Genomic DNA, 25,889 nt, shown 5'->3' on the forward strand with positions numbered 1-25,889 from the left:
CCCACTGATATCATAACCCCACTGTAATCCCACTGATATCATAACCCCACTGTAATCCCACTGATATCATAACCCCACTGATATCAAAACCCCACTGTTATTACACTGATATCATAACCCCACTGTAATCCCACTGATATCATAACCCCACTGTTATTACACTGATATCATAACCCCACTGTTATTACACTGATATCATAACCCCACTGTTCTCCCACTGATATCATAACCCCACTGTAATCCCACTGATATCATAACCCCACTGTTCTCCCACTGATGCATAACCCCACTGTTCTCCCACTGATATCATAACCCCACTGTTATTACACTGATATCATAACCCCACTGATATCATAACCCCACTGTAATCCCACTGATATCATAACCCCACTGTAATCCCACTGATATCATAACCCCACTGTAATCCCACTGATATCATAATCCCACTGATATCATAACCCCACTGTAATCCCACTGATATCATAATCCCACTGATATCATAACCCCACTGTAATCCCACTGATATCATAACCCCACTGTTCTCCCACTGATATCATAACCCCACTGTTATTACACTGATATCATAACCCCACTGTAATCCCACTGATATCATAACCCCACTGTTCTCCCACTGATATCATAACCCCACTGATATCATAACCCCACTGTTCTCCCACTGATATCATAACCCCACTGTTATTACACTGATATCATAACCCCACTGTTATTACACTGATATCATAACCCCACTGTTATTACACTGATATCATAACCCCACTGATATCATAACCCCACTGTTCTCCCACTGATGCATATAACCCACTGTAATCCCACTGAATCATATAACCCACTGTAATCTCACTGAAGCATATAACCCACTGTAATCCCACTGAATCATATAACCCACTGTAATCTCACTGATGCATATAACCCACTGTAATCCCACTGAATCATATAACCCACTGTAATCTCACTGAAGCATATAACCCACTGTAATCTCACTGAAGCATATAACCCACTGTAATCCCACTGAATCATATAACCCACTGTAATCCCACTGAATCATATAACCCACTGTAATCCCACTGAAGCATATAACCCACTGTAATCTCACTGAAGCATATAACCCACTGTAATCTCACTGAATCATATAACCCACTGTAATCCCACTGAATCATATAACCCACTGTAATCTCACTGATGCATATAACCCACTGTAATCCCACTGAATCATATAACCCACTGTAATCTCACTGATGCATATAACCCACTGTAATCCCACTGAATCATATAACCCACTGTAATCCCACTGAATCATATAACCCACTGTAATCTCACTGATGCATATAACCCACTGTAATCCCACTGAATCATATAACCCACTGTAATCTCACTGATGCATATAACCCACTGTAATCCCACTGAATCATATAACCCACTGTATTCCCACTGAATCATATAACCCACTGTAATCTCACTGATGCATATAACCCACTGTAATCCCACTGAATCATATAACCCACTGTAATCTCACTGAATCATATAACCCACTGTAATCTCACTGAATCATATAACCCACTGTAATCCCACTGATGCATATAACCCACTGTAATCCCACTGAATCATATAACCCACTGTATTCCCACTGATGCATATAACCCACTGTAATCCCACTGAATCATATAACCCACTGTAATCTCACTGATATAACCCCACTGTTCTCCCACTGATATCATAACCCCACTGTTATTACACTGATATCATAACCCCACTGTTCTCCCACTGATATCATAACCCCACTGTTATTACACTGATATCATAACCCCACTGTTCTCCCACTGATATCATAACCCCACTGTTATTACACTGATATCATAACCCCACTGTTCTCCCACTGATATCATAACCCCACTGTTCTCCCACTGATATCATAACCCCACTGTTATTACACTGATATCATAACCCCACTGTTATTACACTGATATCATAACCCCACTGATATCATAACCCCACTGTTCTCCCACTGATGCATAACCCCACTGTTCTCCCACTGATATCATAACCCCACTGTTATTACACTGATATCATAACCCCACTGATATCATAACCCCACTGTAATCCCACTGATATCATAACCCCACTGTAATCCCACTGATATCATAACCCCACTGTAATCCCACTGATATCATAATCCCACTGATATCATAACCCCACTGTAATCCCACTGATATCATAATCCCACTGATATCATAACCCCACTGTAATCCCACTGATATCATAACCCCACTGTTCTCCCACTGATATCATAACCCCACTGTTATTACACTGATATCATAACCCCACTGTAATCCCACTGATATCATAACCCCACTGTTCTCCCACTGATATCATAACCCCACTGATATCATAACCCCACTGTTCTCCCACTGATATCATAACCCCACTGTTATTACACTGATATCATAACCCCACTGTTATTACACTGATATCATAACCCCACTGTTATTACACTGATATCATAACCCCACTGATATCATAACCCCACTGTTCTCCCACTGATGCATATAACCCACTGTAATCCCACTGAATCATATAACCCACTGTAATCCCACTGAATCATATAACCCACTGTAATCCCACTGAATCATATAACCCACTGTAATCTCACTGATGCATATAACCCACTGTAATCCCACTGAATCATATAACCCACTGTAATCTCACTGAAGCATATAACCCACTGTAATCTCACTGAAGCATATAACCCACTGTAATCCCACTGAATCATATAACCCACTGTAATCCCACTGAATCATATAACCCACTGTAATCCCACTGAAGCATATAACCCACTGTAATCTCACTGAAGCATATAACCCACTGTAATCTCACTGAATCATATAACCCACTGTAATCCCACTGAATCATATAACCCACTGTAATCTCACTGATGCATATAACCCACTGTAATCCCACTGAATCATATAACCCACTGTAATCTCACTGATGCATATAACCCACTGTAATCCCACTGAATCATATAACCCACTGTAATCCCACTGAATCATATAACCCACTGTAATCTCACTGATGCATATAACCCACTGTAATCCCACTGAATCATATAACCCACTGTAATCTCACTGATGCATATAACCCACTGTAATCCCACTGAATCATATAACCCACTGTATTCCCACTGAATCATATAACCCACTGTAATCTCACTGATGCATATAACCCACTGTAATCCCACTGAATCATATAACCCACTGTAATCTCACTGAATCATATAACCCACTGTAATCTCACTGAATCATATAACCCACTGTAATCCCACTGATGCATATAACCCACTGTAATCCCACTGAATCATATAACCCACTGTATTCCCACTGATGCATATAACCCACTGTAATCCCACTGAATCATATAACCCACTGTAATCTCACTGATATAACCCCACTGTTCTCCCACTGATATCATAACCCCACTGTTATTACACTGATATCATAACCCCACTGTTCTCCCACTGATATCATAACCCCACTGTTCTCCCACTGATATCATAACCCCACTGTTATTACACTGATATCATAACCCCACTGTTATTACACTGATATCATAACCCCACTGATATCATAACCCCACTGTTCTCCCACTGATGCATATAACCCACTGTAATCCCACTGAATCATATAACCCACTGTAATCTCACTGAAGCATATAACCCACTGTAATCCCACTGAATCATATAACCCACTGTAATCCCACTGAATCATATAACCCACTGTAATCTCACTGAAGCATATAACCCACTGTATTCTCACTGAATCATATAACCCACTGTAATCCCACTGAATCATATAACCCGCTGTAATCTCACTGATGCATATAACCCACTGTAATCCCACTGAATCATATAACCCACTGTAATCTCACTGAATCATATAACCCACTGTAATCCCACTGAATCATATAACCCACTGTAATCCCACTGAATCATATAACCCACTGTAATCTCACTGAAGCATATAACCCACTGTAATCTCACTGAATCATATAACCCACTGTAATCCCACTGAATCATATAACCCACTGTAATCCCACTGAATCATATAACCCACTGTAATCTCACTGATGCATATAACCCACTGTAATCCCACTGAATCATATAACCCACTGTATTCCCACTGAATCATATAACCCACTGTAATCTCACTGATGCATATAACCCACTGTAATCCCACTGAATCATATAACCCACTGTAATCCCACTGATGCATATAACCCACTGTAATCCCACTGAATCATATAACCCACTGTAATCTCACTGATGCATATAACCCACTGTAATCCCACTGGTGCATATAACCCACTGTATTCCCACTGAATCATATAACCCACTGTAATCCCACTGAATCATATAACCCACTGTAATCCCACTGAATCATATAACCCACTGTATTCCCACTGATGCATATAACCCACTGTTCTCACACTGATATAACCCCACTGTATTCCCACTGAATCATATAACCCACTGTAATCTCACTGATGCATATAACCCACTGTAATCCCACTGGTGCATATAACCCACTGTAATCCCACTGAATCATATAACCCACTGTATTCTCACTGAATCATATAACCCACTGTAATCTCACTGAATCATATAACCCACTGTAATCTCACTGATGCATATAACCCACTGTAATCCCACTGAATCATATAACCCACTGTATTCCCACTGAATCATATAACCCACTGTAATCCCACTGAATCATATAACCCACTGTATTCCCACTGATGCATATAACCCACTGTTCTCACACTGATATAACCCCACTGTATTCCCACTGAATCATATAACCCACTGTAATCTCACTGATGCATATAACCCACTGTAATCCCACTGAATCATATAACCCACTGTAATCCCACTGATGCATATAACCCACTGTAATCCCACTGAATCATATAACCCACTGTAATCTCACTGATGCATATAACCCACTGTAATCCCACTGAATCATATAACCCACTGTAATCTCACTGATGCATATAACCCACTGTAATCCCACTGAATCATATAACCCACTGTATTCCCACTGATGCATATAACCCACTGTAATCTCACTGAAGCATATAACCCACTGTAATCTCACTGAATCATATAACCCACTGTAATCCCACTGAATCATATAACCCACTGTAATCCCACTGAATCATATAACCCACTGTAATCTCACTGAAGCATATAACCCACTGTAATCTCACTGAATCATATAACCCACTGTAATCTCACTGAATCATATAACCCACTGTAATCTCACTGAATCATATAACCCACTGTAATCTCACTGAATCATATAACCCACTGTATTCCCACTGATGCATATAACCCACTGTAATCTCACTGAAGCATATAACCCACTGTAATCTCACTGAATCATATAACCCACTGTAATCTCACTGAATCATATAACCCACTGTAATCCCACTGAATCATATAACCCACTGTAATCTCACTGATGCATATAACCCACTGTAATCTCACTGAATCATATAACCCACTGTAATCCCACTGATGCATATAACCCACTGTAATCCCACTGAATCATATAACCCACTGTATTCCCACTGATGCATATAACCCACTGTAATCCCACTGAATCATATAACCCACTGTAATCTCACTGATATAACCCCACTGTTCTCCCACTGATATCATAACCCCACTGTTATTACACTGATATCATAACCCCACTGTTCTCCCACTGATATCATAACCCCACTGTTCTCCCACTGATATCATAACCCCACTGTTATTACACTGATATCATAACCCCACTGTTATTACACTGATATCATAACCCCACTGATATCATAACCCCACTGTTCTCCCACTGATGCATATAACCCACTGTAATCCCACTGAATCATATAACCCACTGTAATCTCACTGAAGCATATAACCCACTGTAATCCCACTGAATCATATAACCCACTGTAATCCCACTGAATCATATAACCCACTGTAATCTCACTGAAGCATATAACCCACTGTATTCTCACTGAATCATATAACCCACTGTAATCCCACTGAATCATATAACCCGCTGTAATCTCACTGATGCATATAACCCACTGTAATCCCACTGAATCATATAACCCACTGTAATCTCACTGATGCATATAACCCACTGTAATCCCACTGAATCATATAACCCACTGTAATCCCACTGAATCATATAACCCACTGTAATCCCACTGAATCATATAACCCACTGTAATCTCACTGAAGCATATAACCCACTGTAATCTCACTGAATCATATAACCCACTGTAATCCCACTGAATCATATAACCCACTGTAATCCCACTGAATCATATAACCCACTGTAATCTCACTGATGCATATAACCCACTGTAATCCCACTGAATCATATAACCCACTGTATTCCCACTGAATCATATAACCCACTGTAATCTCACTGATGCATATAACCCACTGTAATCCCACTGAATCATATAACCCACTGTAATCCCACTGATGCATATAACCCACTGTAATCCCACTGAATCATATAACCCACTGTAATCTCACTGATGCATATAACCCACTGTAATCCCACTGGTGCATATAACCCACTGTATTCCCACTGAATCATATAACCCACTGTAATCCCACTGAATCATATAACCCACTGTAATCCCACTGAATCATATAACCCACTGTATTCCCACTGATGCATATAACCCACTGTTCTCACACTGATATAACCCCACTGTATTCCCACTGAATCATATAACCCACTGTAATCTCACTGATGCATATAACCCACTGTAATCCCACTGGTGCATATAACCCACTGTATTCTCACTGAATCATATAACCCACTGTAATCTCACTGATGCATATAACCCACTGTAATCCCACTGAATCATATAACCCACTGTATTCCCACTGAATCATATAACCCACTGTAATCCCACTGAATCATATAACCCACTGTATTCCCACTGATGCATATAACCCACTGTTCTCACACTGATATAACCCCACTGTATTCCCACTGAATCATATAACCCACTGTAATCTCACTGATGCATATAACCCACTGTAATCCCACTGAATCATATAACCCACTGTAATCCCACTGATGCATATAACCCACTGTAATCCCACTGAATCATATAACCCACTGTAATCCCACTGATATAACCCACTGTAATCCCACTGAATCATATAACCCACTGTAATCTCACTGAATCATATAACCCACTGTAATCCCACTGATGCATATAACCCACTGTAATCCCACTGAATCATATAACCCACTGTAATCTCACTGATGCATATAACCCACTGTAATCCCACTGGTGCATATAACCCACTGTAATCCCACTGAATCATATAACCCACTGTATTCCCACTGATGCATATAACCCACTGTATTCCCACTGATGCATATAACCCACTGTTCTCACACTGATATCATAACCCCACTGTTCTCCCACTGTTGCATAACCCCACTGTAATCTCACTGATGTCATAACCCCACTGTAACCCCACTGATTCATACTCCCACTGATTCATACTCCACTGTTATGCATTATAAATTGAAATTGAGTTATTCTGTGTATTCTGTACTCTATTGTGACAGTGAACAAATAAACCTACTAGAACATTTAAATAGTTGAACAGAAATGTTGTAGGAAGATTCAGGACACTTGACAGATCAGTTGATCAACCAGTTGGTTCTGACTGCTGGGGAAATAGCAGACTGTGGAAATAGCTGCTGTTTACCTAAAGATACTTAAAGAAACTGTGGTTTCTCTCACCTACATCAGCACAACACCCACTGAAGAACACCGGTATGATGTTCCTGTGTGAAGTAAACACGGTTCTGCTGAGTGGAACGCTAGAAGAACTATCATTAGTGTACTGTGGTGAGAAGCTGAGGTGAAGAGCTCAGGAGGGGAGGTCACTCTCTGTTCTAACAGTCTACTGTTTGTATATATAATCCCAGTAGAGCTCCAGATCTTTATCTCTCACACAGGTTGACCAGCACAGGGTATGAGTTTGATGGTTGAGCTGGTCAACAGCATGACCCACCTGACCAAGCAGAATAACCAGCATGAACAAAACCCAATGCAACACACTAGCTTACCAACATAGGGTACGTTCCTGCCTAGATGACCAGCTTGTCAATCATCTGGACCATCAGCAAAGACTGCCAAAGACCATCTGAAATCTGAACAATCGTTAATAATAATATAATACAGTTTATAATAATATTATACATTTATTTAGTTATTAGAGCACAACAGTCCAACACACGTTCCTCCCTCTACGGCTGACCTACTGCAGACCTTTGCTTTGGACTTCACCATGCAGCTGAGCTTCATCAGGAAACTGCTGGTTTGAGATCTGGTGAGTGGTGTCTGCTTTTGTATATCCTGTTCTTCCTTGCGGTTTTCGGTTTAATTAGATCAGGTTTACGTTCGTGCGTCCGAGTCCATATCCAGAAATTCAGCCTGCATCAACAACTTAAACTACATGGACAAAAGTATTGGGACACCTGCTTGTTCAGTGTTCTGAAATCAAGGGTATTAAAAAGAGCTGATTCTGCTTTTGTTGGAGGAACTGTCTCTACTGTCCAGGGAAGAAGACCTTCTGGAGGAGCGCTGCAGTAAGGAACAGCTGCTGAGAGTCACCAGTGAAGGGCTGTTGGATCTGAATTACAGCAGGGCATCATATCAGGAATATTAGCACTGATGAACAGACACTGCTCTGGAAGATCAGTTCAGGCAGGTCACTGCTAGATCTAAAAGAACCTGTAGAAAGTCCAGTGGATGACGTCACACTCTCAACTGGGACTGCTGATTGGCCCACAGTGTGTCACTGTGACAGCTTTTTTTTTTTCACTGCTGCATATAAGCAGGGTGGTCCTTGAGATCTGCCTCGTCCTGCCAGAGTTCTCCACCTCAGCAGAAGAACCCGACGTCCAGATCTCCTCAGAGTTCTCCACCTCAGCAGAAGAACCCGTCCTCCAGATCTCCTCAGAGTTCTCCACCTCAGCAGAAGAACCCGTCCTCCAGATCTTCTCAGAGTTCTCCACCTCAGCAGAAGAACAGGAGGAAGCAGTCTGCTGTGTTGGTAAGTGTACCTCCGCCTTCTTACAAAAGAGCAGAGTAGAGCCAATATTAGCACAGGGAGAACTAACTGTTGGAGTTGGAGACACTGGAAATTGAAAGATGGTTTAGAGGAGGAAAATTAAGGTGGAAACTGGGTGGAGTTCTGTCACTGAAGCAGATGGGGGAGTGGGTGAAGCTACACAATCACACTGCAACCAGCCAGGAGAGGCGCTAGGCCTGTGGTTGCTTGACTTTTCAGAAACTATGTGCTCTGCTTTCTACAGTCACTGAGCCAGATTAACTACAGCACTGAGTGCTTTCATGGGAAGCCCATGGTGTGACCTGTCTGAGGCGAGGCGAGAGTACTGGACTGTGTCTGGAGGAATTCATCTGAATGATGAAAGGAAATAAATACTGTATTATAACAGATAGATATTATGGATTTTCATCCAGAATCCAAATGGCAAATGAAGCCAAACTCTGTGAGCTTCTTCAGAAAGTTCTGGAGAACCTAAACGCTGAAGACCTGGGGAGATTCCAAACACAGCTGGTGAAGGAGGTGGCGGACAACTTTGCTGCCATACCAAAGTCTACAGCTCCGGGTGACACTGTGCAGGCCACCGTCAGGCAGACATTGCAGGTGGAGATCTGTGAGACAGCCCTGAGAATCATGAACCACAAACATCTGGCTCAGAGCCTGGCTGGAATAAAAGGTAATGGTGCTTTTTTTAGCTTCAGCTTTAGCTTCAGATGACATTACTGAGGGATCTGCTAGCTTCACCTAGAGGATCTCATCTGTTCATTTCAGAATCAGAATCAGAATCGGACTTTATTGGTCAAGTAGGCTTAAACATTTAAGGAATTTGTTTTTGGTTACAGTAGCTCTGACATAACATATAACTGACATTACAGAAGTAACAAACACACCCAACCTACACACACACACACACACACACAGTGACATACACGCACAGACACACCTGTAAACTTAACGTGTGCAGAGTTGTATATTTAAAGTAAAGTGCTAAGTGCAGCAGTAAAGAACAGTGCAGGCTGGATTAAATAGATATAAATATGGAGAACAGAGGAGTCACTGGTTGAGATGGTAGTACAGATTGTTCTGAGACACTATCAGATAAATAAATAAAGTGCAGTACAGAGAAAGGAGAGTGAGAGAACATCTGGATAGGATGGATGTATGTAGTAGACTGTATTCAGTATGTAGGGTTGTAATGTTCAGCTGTTTATGAGTGTGATGGCGTGTGGGAAAAAGCTTCTCTGTAGTCTGGAGGTCTTGATCCTCAACTGGCTGAAACGCCGACCTGAGGGACGCCGACCTGAGGGACACTCTTTTCTCCATTCTTCATGTTCTGTGCTCCTTTCCTTTCACACCTGGGAAACCTTTTGAGATGAGAGTTGAGCACAGACCCTGTTCTGGGGGTGAGGAACCCACATTCAGACCCTGTCCAGTTCAGGAAGTGAACTCTGTCTGTGTTTCAGGTGAAGATTCTGTGCACCGATTCTGAGTTCAGAGTGGAGGTTGATAAGAAGTATCTGCTGAGTTACTCCCACCACATCAAGAACTTCACTCAGATAAGAAAACTCACGGTCGAACGAGACGTCTTCATCAAGCACGTGAACATTGATCTGAGTACGTACCACGTTCTACACAACACTTTATATCCATCACTTAGCCCAATGCTGACTTTCAGAACACAGCAGAACCGGCAAACACCAACTTTGAGCTCCAGAGTGAAGTTCTACACTACTTTCCATTACGTCCATTTCCCCAAACCTCTCCTACTGGTAACCCCAGGCTTTCCTTTCCAGTGCCTCTCTGGATGACTGCACCATCTGCACATGTCCTGAATGAAGTCATCTCTGAGAACATGTCCATCACCATCCCTGGACACGTCAAGCCCAGTGCTAAAGTGTAAGAACGGTCACACACCGGCAGCGGTATTTCCCTTTGTAGCACCATCAACGTAACACCACTTCTGCTCCTTCAGGTTCACCATCGACGTGATGAACAACTGTGACATCTTCTTCCAACTCCAGCCACACTTCTCTGATGATGGGAAACACTGGATTGTGAGGAACAGCTTCATCTGCAACCGGTGGGGCTCTGAGGAGACAGAAACCCCTTCCTTCCCGTTTGCACGTGGAAAACCTTTCCTGGTGAGTGGAGAGTGTAGAGGTTCCATCCAGCTTTAGGTTCTACCTGACCTACCTGCCAGAACACCTGTAGTAATAGCCGCACCTGCATCTGATGGGCTTCGTAATCTCAGAAGAAGAGTCAGGGATGTAGTATGTGTGTAACCTGGCAGGTTCAGCGCTCTCCTTTTAGAGAACTGGGTTCCACTGATTAGGTTCTCATTCACAGGTAAAGATCTCGTGCACCAACAAGGAGTTCAAAGTGCAGGTCGATGGGTTCCACCTGCTGGACTTCAAATACAGGCAGTTTGACTTCACCAAGATCAACAAAGTCGAAATCCGTCAGGACGTCATCGCCTGGGGCGTTGGCGTGGAGCTATGTAGGTATTCTATACCACACCCTGGTGGTCCTCAGGGGTCTTCACTAAAGCCTTCTGATTATTTATTAACTGTATAGTTTTCCCTTTCCTGACATCACTGTTCTCCATGTTCTGTCTGCAGGATCTGTTCAGGAAGCTGGAACTCATCAGAACCTGATCTGGGGGTTCTGGATTCAGATCACCATCATTTAATCTCTCTGTTTTCTCTGCTGGAACCAATCAATCAGTCAGTGATCTGAACCTATCTCTGAGTTTAATCATTAACTGATATTAAATCCAGAATTCAGGCCTTAATACTGCTCACAGCACGACCACTGACTGAACCGCAGCCTACTGTGCCCATCTGTGACTCCGGGATTTGTTTTTTTACTGTGAAAAAGTCTTTGCCCCCTCACTAAACACACCCAGACATGACCACTACCGGACCTGCTGAATCTAAACATCTCCTAAATAGAACCGATCTGCAGTGGGAAGCAGGCTGCAAGGTCTCAAAAAGCAGCACATGATGCCACGTTCTAAACGGTCATCCACCAGACTGGAAAGCGAGGCCATTGCTAAAGCTCCGGGACTCCAGAGAACAACGGTGAGAGCCACTGTCCACACATGTAGAGAACTTGGAATAGTGGCGGTCTTGATGTGCTCAGGGGCCGAGAAAGACCTCAGAACCAGACTGGTGAGCTGACAGAGCTGATGAAGGCTCTCTTTCAGCTCCTTCTGTTTTAGAAAACAGGGCAAGTCAGCTGGACCCCTTCCCTCAAATGGGTTTGGAGCTGAGCCAGGTCAAAGTGAGAACCATAGTGAGAACCAACTCAGCAGCAGTGAAGAATTCCCTAGAACTGTGGAGTTTCTGTGGATCCAGAAGCTTTTCATGGTCCCTGAACTGGTTTTGAAGTTGAATGAGGAGATGGTTGATTATTTTGCGGTGTTATTTACCTACAGCTGGTTGGAAGCCCAACGCCATACGAAGTGAGGACTGCCGTGAGAGGCTCAGTGAAGACAAGCTGAACTACAGTTAATCCAACAGCACCCTCTGCTGGACAGAAGGATGAAGATATGGTCAGAAGCTGAGTTGAAGGTATGATGTGAAGAGTGCAGAAAAGTGCTGTGCAATGAAACAATATGAAACAATGGTATCAGGCATGGTGGAGGAAGTGTTATCAGAGGTTCTGATGGCGGCAGCAGGAGAAGGAATTCAGAGGTAAAGAGAAGACCTGAACCAACCTGAAGAGGAGACTGAAGAAACTCCTGAGAGAAGCTGCAGAGAAGGCCTGGGGGATCAGCACTACGGAGACCAGAGCTTCAGGAGGGGACTGCAGCTTCCCACCATTAACCCTACGGTCATCATAAAGATCATGAAGGGACTGAGAGCTGGGACAAATACAACCATGCTGCTCATCTAATGGTCAAAAATCGGTCACCCCTTAATAGCCATGTAGTAGCCATGTTTACCCACCAGTCTGAACCACTTCATCCCCACTGGACATCACTCCTCTCCATCTACTCTCGTTATTATTCAGCTTAGTTATGGATTATTGAGCTGCTTGTGAACGTAACCATTAGCTTAGACAGATTAGAGCAAGAATTAGTAGCAACTTAGACGCCGCCTCCTGTTGTGACACTAGTTAGAAGCTGATTATTCTTCTTCCTGACGCTGTGGTGGTCTCATGGGATCAGCCATTTCTTCGTCTGCAGCTTCATTTCTGGACCTCTGGACCAGTGGCACAACATACCTTCCCAGAATTACACCAAGAACCAGCGCTACAATCCCAAAGCTCACTGCTCCGATCCCTAACCCCCTCCGATATCCATCATCGCTTCCTTTCTCATATCCCTTCTTCCAGATCCAGCTCTGCTGCACATCTGAAAACACACACAGAACAGAGGAGCTCCGTCAGATCAACACTGTCCAGGAAAGTCTTCAGATTCAGGTCATATTCTGAGGAGGAGATCAGGAGACAAGCATCTCTGGGCTTCCACACAGTGCTGACCCTGCTAATGAAGAGGATTATTATAACTACTTAATTACTGTTTAATGTACCATTACTAACTGCATAATTAATGAATTAATATAACATAATGATTTATATTTAAACAGTAGAAGAAAAAGAGACTCTTATTATGACATTCTGTGACATGACTGAAGTTGCTCGGCTTCCTGTGTGAGCAAATCTGCTCTCTGTGGGTTTGTTGACAGACTGTATCTACTGCTAGATCATGCTAAATAAGGACCAATACGGCTCACATAGCAGAGCCCAGGCTAGCCTAGCATTGTATTGATTTTATTACTGTTATTATTTTTCTTATTATTCCTGACTCGTCTCTGTGGGGCGAGGGATAAGGAGATCAGCTAGGGTTTAGCTCTTAGCTGATGTCTGCAGCACTCTCCTCACGTTCTGTAGATCCTGTAATTCGGTTCCATCTCTCTGGAAAGAACACTGCCTAAACTGGTGGAACAGTAAATATGAACTACAAAAGCTCATACCTCGGACGCTCACTGTGTAGATATAAATGTCCTCCATGTTCCTGGTGTCCCTCACAGTGTAGACTCCACTATCAGAAGGCTTCATATCGCTCAGCTCTAGAGCAGGTGTGAGTGAGGTTCTCCTCATGTACTCAGGGTTACTCTTCAGTGACTGTCCCTCCACTGAACAGATCTGAACACTGGGTGCTCCAGCTTCACCACTGCTGTTATAAACCAGCTCCACTGGATCAGATATCTTCAACTCCAGCAGCAGAGATTCACCAGGCTGTATCTCCACTGAAGATCTCACAGCTGAGGAGACACATGACCAGAACCTGCATTAACTCTTCTATCAGGTTCTACCAGCAGTAGATCAGCAGAACCAGCACTTACGCTCAATCTGAAGCTGCACATCACAAACGTCTTTACGATCACACTCACAGGTGTACCAGTCTCGCATACTGAAATCAACTCTAGTGATGATGAGGGAGATGTTCCCTTTCAGGTACTCTTCATGGATCATCTGATATCCCTCCTTCATTGATCTGCAGGAAGTCTGATCACACTCAGCCAGAACGTCCCTGCGTAGGTGTGATACGGTCCATGCCACCAAACCAGGACATCTCTCAGAGCAGGGGAGAACAGCAGAGTCATGGAGCTTCACCTTCACTGTAGGAAAATCTGGATCAGAAAAATCTGTTAAACAAAAACAGTCAACAGTCATCCATCAAACCCAAGCATCAAACCTGCATCTTCAAACAGTGAGAGACAAACTCAGCCCAATCCAGTCTGAGAGATCCAGCTGAACCTGCATGGATCCCTACTGGCTCTATTCACCCTGTAATCAGGCTGCTGTGATCCACTGTACTTCATTCACTCCACTGGAGGACCACAACTATCAAGCCCTGAGCACCTTCGTGGTCTCACTCACGACAGCATGGAGATCAGTTACAGCTTCATCTGGACGACATTACTTAGAGAAACCGGTGAGGATTAATCACAGAAGTGAAGTCTGTAAAAACACCAAACACTGCACACACTTACCTGCAGGGACGGTCAGAAGGAGCAGGACACAGACAGCAGATCTGAGGGACTGCATGGCTGATCTACAGTCCTGACCAGTTTAGGGTACGTTGGTGTAGCAGGTAGTGTGTGCTGTGGGTCCGATCCTCCGGCTGGTCTCTGTCTGTGAGGAGCTTGGTTCTCCTCATGTCTGCGTGGGTTTCCTGTAAAACACCAACCGAGGAGTAGAATCAGAATAGAGGCTTACTTTCACTGACTGTCAGAGACTGACTGTCCCTGTTCATTACTGTACTGTACTCCACTTCCTGCTGGTCGAGCAGTGTCACCATCATGACCTCATAGGTCCAGTGCCACCCAACTATTCAACCAGTATGAGCGTCAACCTCAGATCACAACACACCGAAGAGCTGAGCTGGTCTCTTAGCCGAGCTTATTTAGCAGTACAGGCTAACAGTTCTTGAGCTGGATTCCCCGCAGTTTGGACTCAGTTTGGCTCAGTCTGATTCTGAAGCTTCTCATCAGTAGGAATCGGCGCGTCTGGCGGCAGAGCCTTCGCTCCAGTCTAAAGAATATAAGCCGTGGGATTCCTCAGGGGTCAATTCTGGGACACCTACTGTTTCAATTATAGGTTAATGATCCTCACTGCGCAACAAGGACGGTGTTCTTCCTTTTGTTCCGTAAAGACAACAACACACCAATACGTCGCTGATACAGATGATCAGCTACTGATTTCTACTGGAAACTCAGTTTTAGCCAACCCTGATCACCAGTTTACAGCAAACACACTGTCCCCCAGTCCCTTCAAGTCCTAAAAACATTCCTACGTGCTTTTCAGGTGTAGAAAACGAGGAATCTGCCGCCGGTCCTCCACCAGGCTCTACATCCAGACACATTACCCAGGGTGGACTGTACCAACGCCCTTCTCATCGCCCCTGATGACAGACTGAGCTGGAAAGGAGACGTTACCCAAACACAGTGTGCTTCTATAAGCCTCAGGCTCTCAGTATGTCTGTATTTACCACTTTCTGCTCCTTTTTCTTCTTTAATGTCTTCTTCTTCCTTTCACCCCGTCCAGCAGCCTCCATGCTCCTGCCTTCTCCAGGACGTCGACTGGACATTGTGCACCTTCTCCAGGACCTGCAGCTTTAAGAGCCTGATGAAATTCATCACCTCGTTGAGTAATAAACTGTCAAGTAAACTGAATGGATTCATCATTTATTTCATTCTTCAGAGCTGCTGCTGCTGCTGCTGCTGCTGCTGCCTGTGTCCAGACAGACCCTGCCCCGCTGAAGTGGACCGGGGGCTGGACCGGTCCGGAGCTCTCCTCAGGGGAAGGTGAGCAGCGCTGAGAGCCGCGGTTCGTTCGGCTGGTTTTAGTTTGTAAAAAAAGCCAAAACAAGCTTTAAAAAAGGCGAATTCACCCCCAAAACAGCCTCTCCTCCCACAGCAGATGTTGGGGGGGAGCGACGGGGTGAGTCTGCCCCGGGGAACCGCGCTGACAGGCCGCTTCAGGACAGACGAGCTAACCGGCTAAGTTTACCTCAGCGGCTCCATGGCGCGCGCTCGCGCTGGACGCTGCGGAAATAGCCCGGATTAGAGAGTGGGCTCGAGACCAGTTCTGCCACCAGTGAGGACGAGCTTCGAAGCCGAGAGTCGACACATCTTAGGACTGTATCGACTCCGGGAAAACGACGTCTGAATCCTACGAGAAGACCTAAACTCCTTGAGTTTTATTATTCTGGATATGATTTCACAGATTTTATAATAGAGAGCCCAAACAACCCACAGATAAACTAACATAGAAGCTAAAAAACAACAGTCCATCAGACAGTTCCTGAGAAATCTGTCCTTTAATAAACTGTGGACAGTCCTGTACAGTGAGCGTACAGAAGAGCTTCGTTATTTACCCAAGAACAACCTCAAAATCCAGAGCTCCTCTAATCTTAGACTCTACTAAACACACGTCAACATGGAGACCACAGTACTCTTCTCTTCGCCTGAGTACAGAGTGAGAAAAGAAGAGGACCAAGAACCGAGCCTTGTGGAACGCCACTGGAGAGACTACAAGGAGCGGACGTGTCCCCCTGTCATGTTACCTGGTATGAGTGTCCCTGCAGGGACGATGCAAACCATCGCCATGCAGAGCCGGTAATTTCGAGGCCGGTGAGGACAGACAGGAGGATCTTGTGGTCCACTGTGTCAGAAGCTGCGGAGAGGTCGAGGAGGGTCAGAACCGAGGACGGTCTGAGACGAGAGCTTCTCTGTAACTGCAATGAGAGCAGTTTCAGTAGAGTGAGCTGCTTTGAAGCCAGACTGGTTAGAGTCCTGTAGATTGTTCAGAGTGAGAAAGAGAGACGGTTGATTGTAGACGGAACGTTCGAGGATCTTTGAGAGGAAAGAGAGTTGCTGATGTCCAAGCTGTCTAGAGTTGACTTCTTTAGGATAGGGACAACTCTGGCAGACTCACACTCACTTCCCCCCAGAAAGCTCAGACACTAACAGTGTGAGCTACTATCCAGTGGATCTGACCATCATCATCATCATCATCAGTAGTGATCCGGATCATAATCAGCTAAAATAAAAAGCTGATCAGGAGGAAATTAAAGCGTAAAAATGAGTAAAATGAGCTTTACTGATCAGATAAGATAATCCTTTATAGGTCCCACAGTGGGAAAATGTTCAGTGTCAGCAGAAAAGGGATAGCAAAACAAAAAACGTAGATAAATTACCACTATATACAAAAAATAAATAATAGAAGTAAAAACAAAACAATAGTAATTACAGGCTTATTGCAAATGACTCTTAATTGCACATGTGCAAACTTTATAAGTTTGTTCAGTCTCTTCTTGTCTGCCTTCAAGATGCTACCGCCCCAGCAGACCACTCCATAAAAGATGGAAGATGCCGCCACTGTGTGGAAGAAAGTCCTCAGGTGTCTTCTCAGCAGGTAGAGTCTGCTCTGGCCTTTCTTGTAGAGTGAAAAAAAATGACGCTTCAATGAAGGGAGGACGGACAGAAACTCACAGCAGCTCACAGGAAGACTGGAAACAGCTCCACAGGCTGAAATCTAGAAGATGTGGACCTTGTGGAAACCCTCTTTACAGCATTATCATGTTCAGCATTATTCAGCAGGACAGTCTTCAGGTCAGCACACAGCTGTGGGCTCAGCTCGGAGAAGACGTGGAGGTGGATTATCACATGTGGCTCAAACTCCACCCGTTCCCCAGCGAATACAGATATTTGATAAGTATGCAACATTTACATTTACATTTACGGCATTTAGCAGACGCTCTTATCCAGAGCGACTTACAAAGTGCTTTGCTATTAACCCAAGAAAAGCCTCAGCTAGTTAGAATAGACTAATAATTCAAAGATACCTCTAAGCTTTAGACATTACTGAACACAAGACAATAAGGCGACCATAGAACTATTCGTCCAAGTACTCTCTGAAGAGGTGGGTCTTCAGCCTGCGTTTGAAGACCGCGAGCGACTCGGCCGTTCGGACACCCAGGGGCAGCTCGTTCCACCACTTTGGTGCCAGGACAGAAAAAAGGCCTCAGCGTAGCAGCCAACAGCCGAACACCCCTCCAGACGTCCTCCACGGACCAGGCTTGTGCTTCCAGACTGATGATTTTCCTGAGATCAACAACAAAAATGAATAATAAAAAAGGTCTTGAATAACCATTCCAGATATGAATCTGGCCCCGGCTGCTCTGCAGTGTCTTGTTTTGGAGGATCTTTAAAGGAAAAGCTGCCGTGTTCAGGAGAATTAAGACCTGTTCTGGATTGAGGGCCGATGCTGATCATATCATAAGTGATCATATATTAGCTTAGTATCTGTGTTTAATGAAGACTGGGGAGGTTGCACCTCATCATCAGCAGAATCCCATCAGATTAGCAGCCAGCTTAGACCAGCATGTATTTAATTTAATCTAAAAATGCCTGTACTGAACTGTGTACAAATAAAGTTACAGCAGCATTCAATGCTTCAGAACAGCTTCAGTGCAGACGTCTAGAAATGTGAAATGGTAAAAGCTCAGACTTGTTGTAGACAGATGTAGGTAGAGATGGAATTTGTAGGACGTTTGATTGGGAGGAGAGGCTACAAATCCCCAAATCCCCAAATCCCCTCCACCGTTTCCTAAAACCACTGTTTGTATCATCCTGAGACCAAACAGCTGATCAGCCAGACGGCTGAAGTTTAGAGGCTGGTTAGGAGAGGCGGTGGCTCACTGTGTTGTAGGACCAGCACAGGCACAATACTCTTCCTCACAGGTTTTCAGCAGTGCGTGAGGAAAAACCTCTGAAATGAGCTGTCTGAAGACTGCAGGAAGGTGCTCATACGTAGGCCATAGGGTCCACGGTGTCTTTGAGAGGAACAGCACCGTTCTCATTGTCGGTGTTCCCGTCACACTTCCTGTTGGAGGGATCTCTGTTTCTGAGCCTCAGAACAACTTTTCTGATCTGATAAAACACCCACGGCAAAACAAACCAGGCCAGAAGTGCACCAAGAACCAGCATCGCGCTCCCAACAGACGCAGCTCCGTGAAGAAAACCCTGCTGATACTCAGATTTCCAGACCGGCCGCACATCTGAAACAGACAGAGCAGAGCATTGTGGGTGAGGTCTGATCACCAAAAATTCAGAAACCTTTTCAAACTAAATGATGTAATAATCTGATGTAAAAATGATGTGAGAAATAATCTGATTACTCTGTAAACTGAACACTAAGCTCGTACCTCTGACGCTCACTGTGTAGACGTGGATGTCCTCTTTAGTCCTGATGGTCCGGACGGTGTAAACTCCACTGTCAGACTCCTCCACTCCTCTCAGCTCCAGAACAGATGATAGAGATGTTCTCTGTGAGTATTCAGATCTACACTGCAGTGACCCTCCCTCCACCGTACAGATCTGACCACTGCTGCTATAAACCACCTCCACTGGATCTGACACGTCCAAATGCAGCAGCAGAGATTCTCCAGGCTGGACCTGAACTGAAGTCTTCAAGGCTGAGGAGAAACACAATCTGATCTAATCACCTCATCTACATCACTGTGATTCTGACAGTGAAGAACACAGACTGGACTCTTACCCTCAATCTGTAGTCGAACATCACTGAGGTCTGTACCATCACACTCACAGGTGTACAGAGCCCTCTTACTGAAATCAGCTCCAGTGATGATGAGGGAGAGATCTCCCTTCAGGTACTGATCATGAATCATCTGATATCCCTCCTTCACTGATCTGCAGGAAGTCTGATCACACTCAGCCAGAACATCAGAGCGTTTGTGGGACACCGTTCATCTGACCAGTCCAGGACATCTCTCAGAGCAGGGGAGAACAGCAGAGTCATGGAGCTTCACCTTCACTGTAGGAACAGCTGATTCAGATCCTGAAGGAGAGATCAGGATGATGATTAATTACAGATTCTGATTGATCTGAGGAAATATCTGGCCGTTAAACACGGACTAACTGTAAGTACATTTCTAAACCACTGATCTCGCTGCAGTGCTCTGTGTGCAGCTGCTACACCAAAGGTCCAAATGTTTGTGGACACCCTTTGGACATTCTGAATGCATTCAGCTACTCTAAGCTGCACCCACTGCTGAGCTGACGCAGATGTGCAAATGCACACACACAGCTTGTCTAGTCCCTGTAGAGAAGAAGTACTGCCAATAGAATAGGACTCTCTGCAGCAGATCAACATGACCCTATCGGCTCCATGCTGCCTAATGCCAGGCGTGGGCCATATTTCCATATAGTGACAGTTTACACTTACCAGCACTGATGGTCAGTAAGAGCAGAACACAGAGAGCAGATCTGCAGGACTTCATGACTGACAGAGAGAGAGAGACAGAGAGAGACAGAGAGACTATCATCATCATCACCAACACTACTGATGGGTTCACCTGGACACACACTTAACACTACAGTCCAGCTTAAGAGGTTCTTCTGTCTGCTGCTGTTCTCACAGTGTTCAGGTCATTAGAGCGGTCAGTTCTGACCTGGAGTCGGTGAGGAGAGAACGTTCTAGACTCTCCCAACAATCTGTTGGGACCAGGAGACAGTGATGGTAAGGCATCTACACACAAACTGCTGTTACCAGATGACAGATTCAGGGAAGAGTTAAATAAGATAATACACATTAGCTATGAGATTATAAGGTATTCTCCTCTTATGGGACCCTGATGAGACCCTAAGTGTTGATCCTCCTTTTGTCTCTCAACCACCAGCAAACACACCACCTTCCAAAAATGGAAATTTATTACGGTCAGTGGGATTTTATGGTGATGTGCACATTTCTTTATAGTATTCTGAATGAATGGGGGGAGTGGGTAGTGGTTGGGGATGTTTTTGTAATAGACTATTTGACTCAGTGAGATCCGATACAGAACAACTCCACTTTCGATTCTGTCCAACAACAAAGAGCTCGGCTTCGGCGGAGAGAGTCAGCTCCACCTGCTTGATTCAGACTAGATAGAGGCTTTCGTATAAGGAGATGGTGTGTGTGTGTGTGTGTGTGTGTGTGTGTGTGTGCTCTGAGACTCACTTTCAGACGCAGAGCTTCGACAGGGCACGTCTCAGAGGCCGAGTCACGTGACTTCTCTGAAAGGTTGTTTACGGAGCTATCAGGTCACGTGTGTAGTGCAGATCAGCTGCTGATCTCTCGGGGGTGAGGAGGAGGAAGAGGAGGAGGAGGAGGAGGAGTCCTCTCGGTCGTTCAGGACTCCATTTCACACTGTTCTGCTTCCTCACCCTGTCAAAACAGCCAGATTATACCTAAACTCTGAACCCCTCCTCACCAGTGTTCAGTACTCTCTAACACACCACCTGTGTCTTTTTTTTGTTGTGAAAATATGTTTAATTATTTTTATTATTATTATTAATGTATAACTGTATCATACATGTGTGCTCTCCCATATGGAACAAAAAATAATATTGTGTTTGTAATGTATGAAAATGAAAAATATTAAATATATTTTAAGTTCATATTAAACACATTTGATATATAAGGAATTATATTTGCAGCTTCACTGTGAAACTCTACCAGGTTCACTGTACTGTATATTTCTATGTATTTTTGCTAATACACAAAGTCATATATAGGTGTATTATATAACGTATCTGGTTTTATATGAAGTCAAATATATGTATTGTGTGTGAAATGTACTTTAATTAAATGCAGTAAATGCAAATGTATTAGAAGTGTATAAAAGGTGCATGGCCATATATTTGTTACCATATAGGCAACATTCATCAACTGTTCTAATTCAAATTGATTCATTTTCTATCATAGAAACCAGTACTGTTCACACTGTTCACTGAAATCTGAAAGTATGAACAGTTCAAATGATCAGCTTTTAGTGTAACTAGACTTTCAGTGGTGAGGAGTTGACCTCCTACTTCACAACTGCTCTAAATGTTCAGCACTCTCCTTCTTCCTCCAGTCTGAACCACCACCACCTAGATTATACTCCACCACTAAACCCCAGTCCTGTACTAAACTCAACACCTTAGTTTAATCCCCCCTCTAACTGATCCACGGTGCTGCAGTGTGATTCACAGGAATCAGCTCTTAGATTCAGCTCTTAGATTCAGCACCTCCATTATTAGAAGCAAGAAATAAAGAGAAGGAACAGAAACGTGTCAAAATGATTCCTTCTATAAAGGAATATTTTATGTATTAGGTTTTCTGGTGTTTTTATTATCTGTTTTACTAAACTTTTAAATAAAAAAAATACAGATGAAAAAAAAAAACAGATGAATATAAATTAGAAATAAATGACTTTATGACTTAAAGGAAACGTTTTAAGCAATGTGATCATTTGAGCAATGTGATGCTGATGAAGTCACTGGTTATGTGGTTCAATTGTATCATTTTAAGCTTGTTTTTCTGAGGAGGAGGAGTTAACACTTCAAGCAGAATCACACTAAAGTATCCCAGAAAAGAGTGAGATGGGTGTAAATCCAAAACATTAAAAAAAAAATATTTCAGAATTTCTTTGCTTTTATGCTAACAGCTCTGAGGTTAGCTTGTTGAAGAGCAAGCTGAACGATCACAGTTAAAATGGCTGAGCCTTGTGACAGAGCCTTACGTACATGAATGGATGTTCGATGCACTAAATTTGCATTTTTGCACATTGCTGAAACAAATGACTAATTAAATCAGTTCACACAGACTGCAAAGTTTACCATTTTTAAATTGTGATATAACTAGTGAATTAAACAGGTGTTTGGAGCTGTCATATTCTAAGGAATTAGCTCCGTATTATATGTTCTTGGCTCAACTTTTACTTTTACATTGCCGTTATCATTAAATATTCAGATATGAAAGCCCTCGATCGACACCCAAGCAGTCAATAGGTTTCACTTTTGATTTACAACAGCAAACGGACTGCAGCTGTTCTACGGGGGGAATCTTCTCCTTTTCCACTATTGATTTAGTGTAATGTTGGTGCTCCCTGCAGTCAGGCGTGTTTACTTCACCCCACTCTCAGATCTGTTCTAGAAAGGGTAGGCTAGAAAGCTCTAACTCCGTCTCAACCTAATGTCAACAGTGAGAGATCATTATCTAATCTCCTTTGAGCTACATCTAAGCCAAAATGTAAATTCTTCTCCCAAACACTGCCTAAAACGCACAATAACACCAATGACAGCTGTACAGTTTACTAAAAATCTCCCACCCCTATCGACCTCAGCTTACACTCCGTCAGACCAAACGGAGCTCGTTAAATTAACAAACGATCTAGAGAATATCCTCCGATCAACCTTAGACAAAGTAGCACTGTTCAAAAATAAAATGATGAGGCAGTAAAGGCTCGCACCGTGGTACAGTGATCAAACTCGTACCTTAAAACAAACAGTGCGGAAACTAGAGCGTAAATGGCGGACGACCAAACTAGAGGTGTTCCACTCTGCGTGGAAGGACGGCCTTAGTCAATATAGAAAGGCACTCATTAAAGCTCGCTCAGTGTATCTGGCCTCGCTGATCCAGAAAAACAAAAACAATCCCAGAGTTCTTTTTAATGAGATCTCTAAACTTACTAAAAGCCAGGCAGATACTCAACCCCAGATCCCAACATCTTTAACTAGTCATGTTTTTATGGACTATTTTAATAATAAAATAGAAAATATTAGACAACAAATCCAACCCTGCTTATTAAATCAAACATGGCCGTCACCCGATGTAGTTGCTTTAGAACATAACTTAGTTGTAGAACAAAGGCTGGAAGCCTTCTACCCACTTCCACAGCCTGAACTAGAAAAAATTATATCCTCAGCTTATTGTACAACATGTACACTCGACCCGATTCCCTCTAAATTGCTAAAAGAAATTCTCCCAATTATAATCGACCTCTTTTAACATTTGTAAATTCATCCCTTAGCCTTGGGCATGTACCCCAAACCCTTAAATTAGCAGTCATAAAACCTTTAATCAAAAAACCAAATCTTGATCCTAGCGTATTATCTAATTATAGACCCATCTCAAACTTAACATTCGTATCTAAGATATTAGAAAAAGCTGTGGCCCAACAACTCTGCTTATACCTGAGTAAAAATGACATGTATGAGAAATTCCAGTCTGGATTTAGACTCAATCACAGTACAGAGACAGCCCTTCAGACCCAATCACAGCACAGAGACAGCCCTTCAGACCCAATCACAGCACAGAGACAGCCCTTCAGACCCAATCACAGCACAGAGACAGCCCTTCAGACCCAATCACAGCACAGAGACAGCCCTTCAGACCCAATCACAGCACAGAGACAGCCCTTCAGACCCAATCACAGCACAGAGACAGCCCTTCAGACCCAATCACAGCACAGAGACAGCCCTTCAGACCCAATCACAGCACAGAGACAGCCCTTCAGACCCAATCACAGCACAGAGACAGTCCTTCAGACCCAATCACAGCACAGAGACAGCCCTAGTGAAGATTACGAATGATCTCCTTCTTGCCTCTGATCAAGGCTACGTATCTTTATTAGTCCTACTAGACCTTAGTGCAGCCTTTGATACAATAGATCATTCTATATTACTAGAAAGATTAGAGAAAATGGCTGGAATCACAGGGACAGCCCTATCATGGTTCCAATCATATCTAACGGGACGCCTCCAATTTGTAAAGATAAACGATTTATCTTCAAACTACGCAGAAGTAAGATATGGAGTTCCTCAAGGCTCAATTTTAGGACCACTATTATTTACATTATACATGTTACCACTGGGCTCAGTTATAAGCAGACATGGCGTTAATTTCCACTTCTATGCAGATGACACACAGCTCTATATATCAGCCAAACCTGACGATAAATTTAGATTACAGAAAATGGAGGACTGTGTAAAGGATATAAAACTCTGGATGTCACATAACTTCCTTCTCCTTAACAGTAACAAAACCGAAGTTCTCCTTTTAGGTCCAAAAGACTCTAGAAATAAACTATCAGACTTAATGTTAGACTTGGCAGATTCTCCCATCATTCCTGGTTTAGCAGCTAAAAATCTTGGCGTCACATATAAATATAAATATATATATATATATATATATATATATATATATATATATATATATATATGGCCTGAATCTGATGTAGGACTGATGTATCACAGCACTGGTTCCTGTGGATTTTACAGGGTGATTTTGGGCCTGAATCACCTGCTCTCTGTTTACAGTGGAGTGACTGTGGCGGAAGCTGAATCAGAAAAACTACTGACACCCTACTGAA

General features: G+C 43.4%; 1 protein-coding gene across 8 annotated transcripts; it reads right to left on the bottom strand.

Moving 5' to 3' along the window:
• Nucleotides 1-8,186: 8,186 nt before the first annotated feature.
• On the bottom strand, nt 8,187-24,848 carry LOC140548765 (uncharacterized). Of its 8 annotated transcripts, none has more exons than XR_011978933.1 (10): nt 21,713-24,848; nt 20,942-21,071; nt 20,255-20,554; nt 19,902-20,171; nt 16,182-19,754; nt 15,184-15,365; nt 14,533-14,835; nt 14,161-14,451; nt 12,900-13,538; nt 8,187-9,182 (listed from the first exon to the last, which is right to left on the bottom strand). XR_011978933.1 is itself a non-coding variant. In XM_072671907.1 (9 exons), the coding sequence occupies exons 6-9, from the start codon at nt 15,236-15,238 to the stop codon at nt 13,312-13,314; spliced, it is 876 nt and encodes a 291-aa protein (XP_072528008.1). In that variant the 5' UTR covers nt 15,239-15,365; nt 16,182-19,754; nt 19,902-20,171; nt 20,255-20,554; nt 20,942-20,998; nt 21,713-24,848; the 3' UTR covers nt 9,204-13,311. The 8 variants fall into 8 exon arrangements, 4 of the variants coding, with proteins under 4 accessions (XP_072528008.1, XP_072528009.1, XP_072528007.1 ...); XR_011978931.1 differs by having other exon boundaries at nt 8,187-9,185; XR_011978930.1 differs by lacking the exon at nt 8,187-9,182 and adding an exon at nt 9,204-12,708.
• Nucleotides 24,849-25,889: the final 1,041 nt, after the last annotated feature.

Source organism: Salminus brasiliensis (assembly GCF_030463535.1).
Source record: "Salminus brasiliensis chromosome 20 unlocalized genomic scaffold, fSalBra1.hap2 SUPER_20_unloc_2, whole genome shotgun sequence".
Taxonomy (NCBI): domain Eukaryota; kingdom Metazoa; phylum Chordata; class Actinopteri; order Characiformes; family Bryconidae; genus Salminus; species Salminus brasiliensis.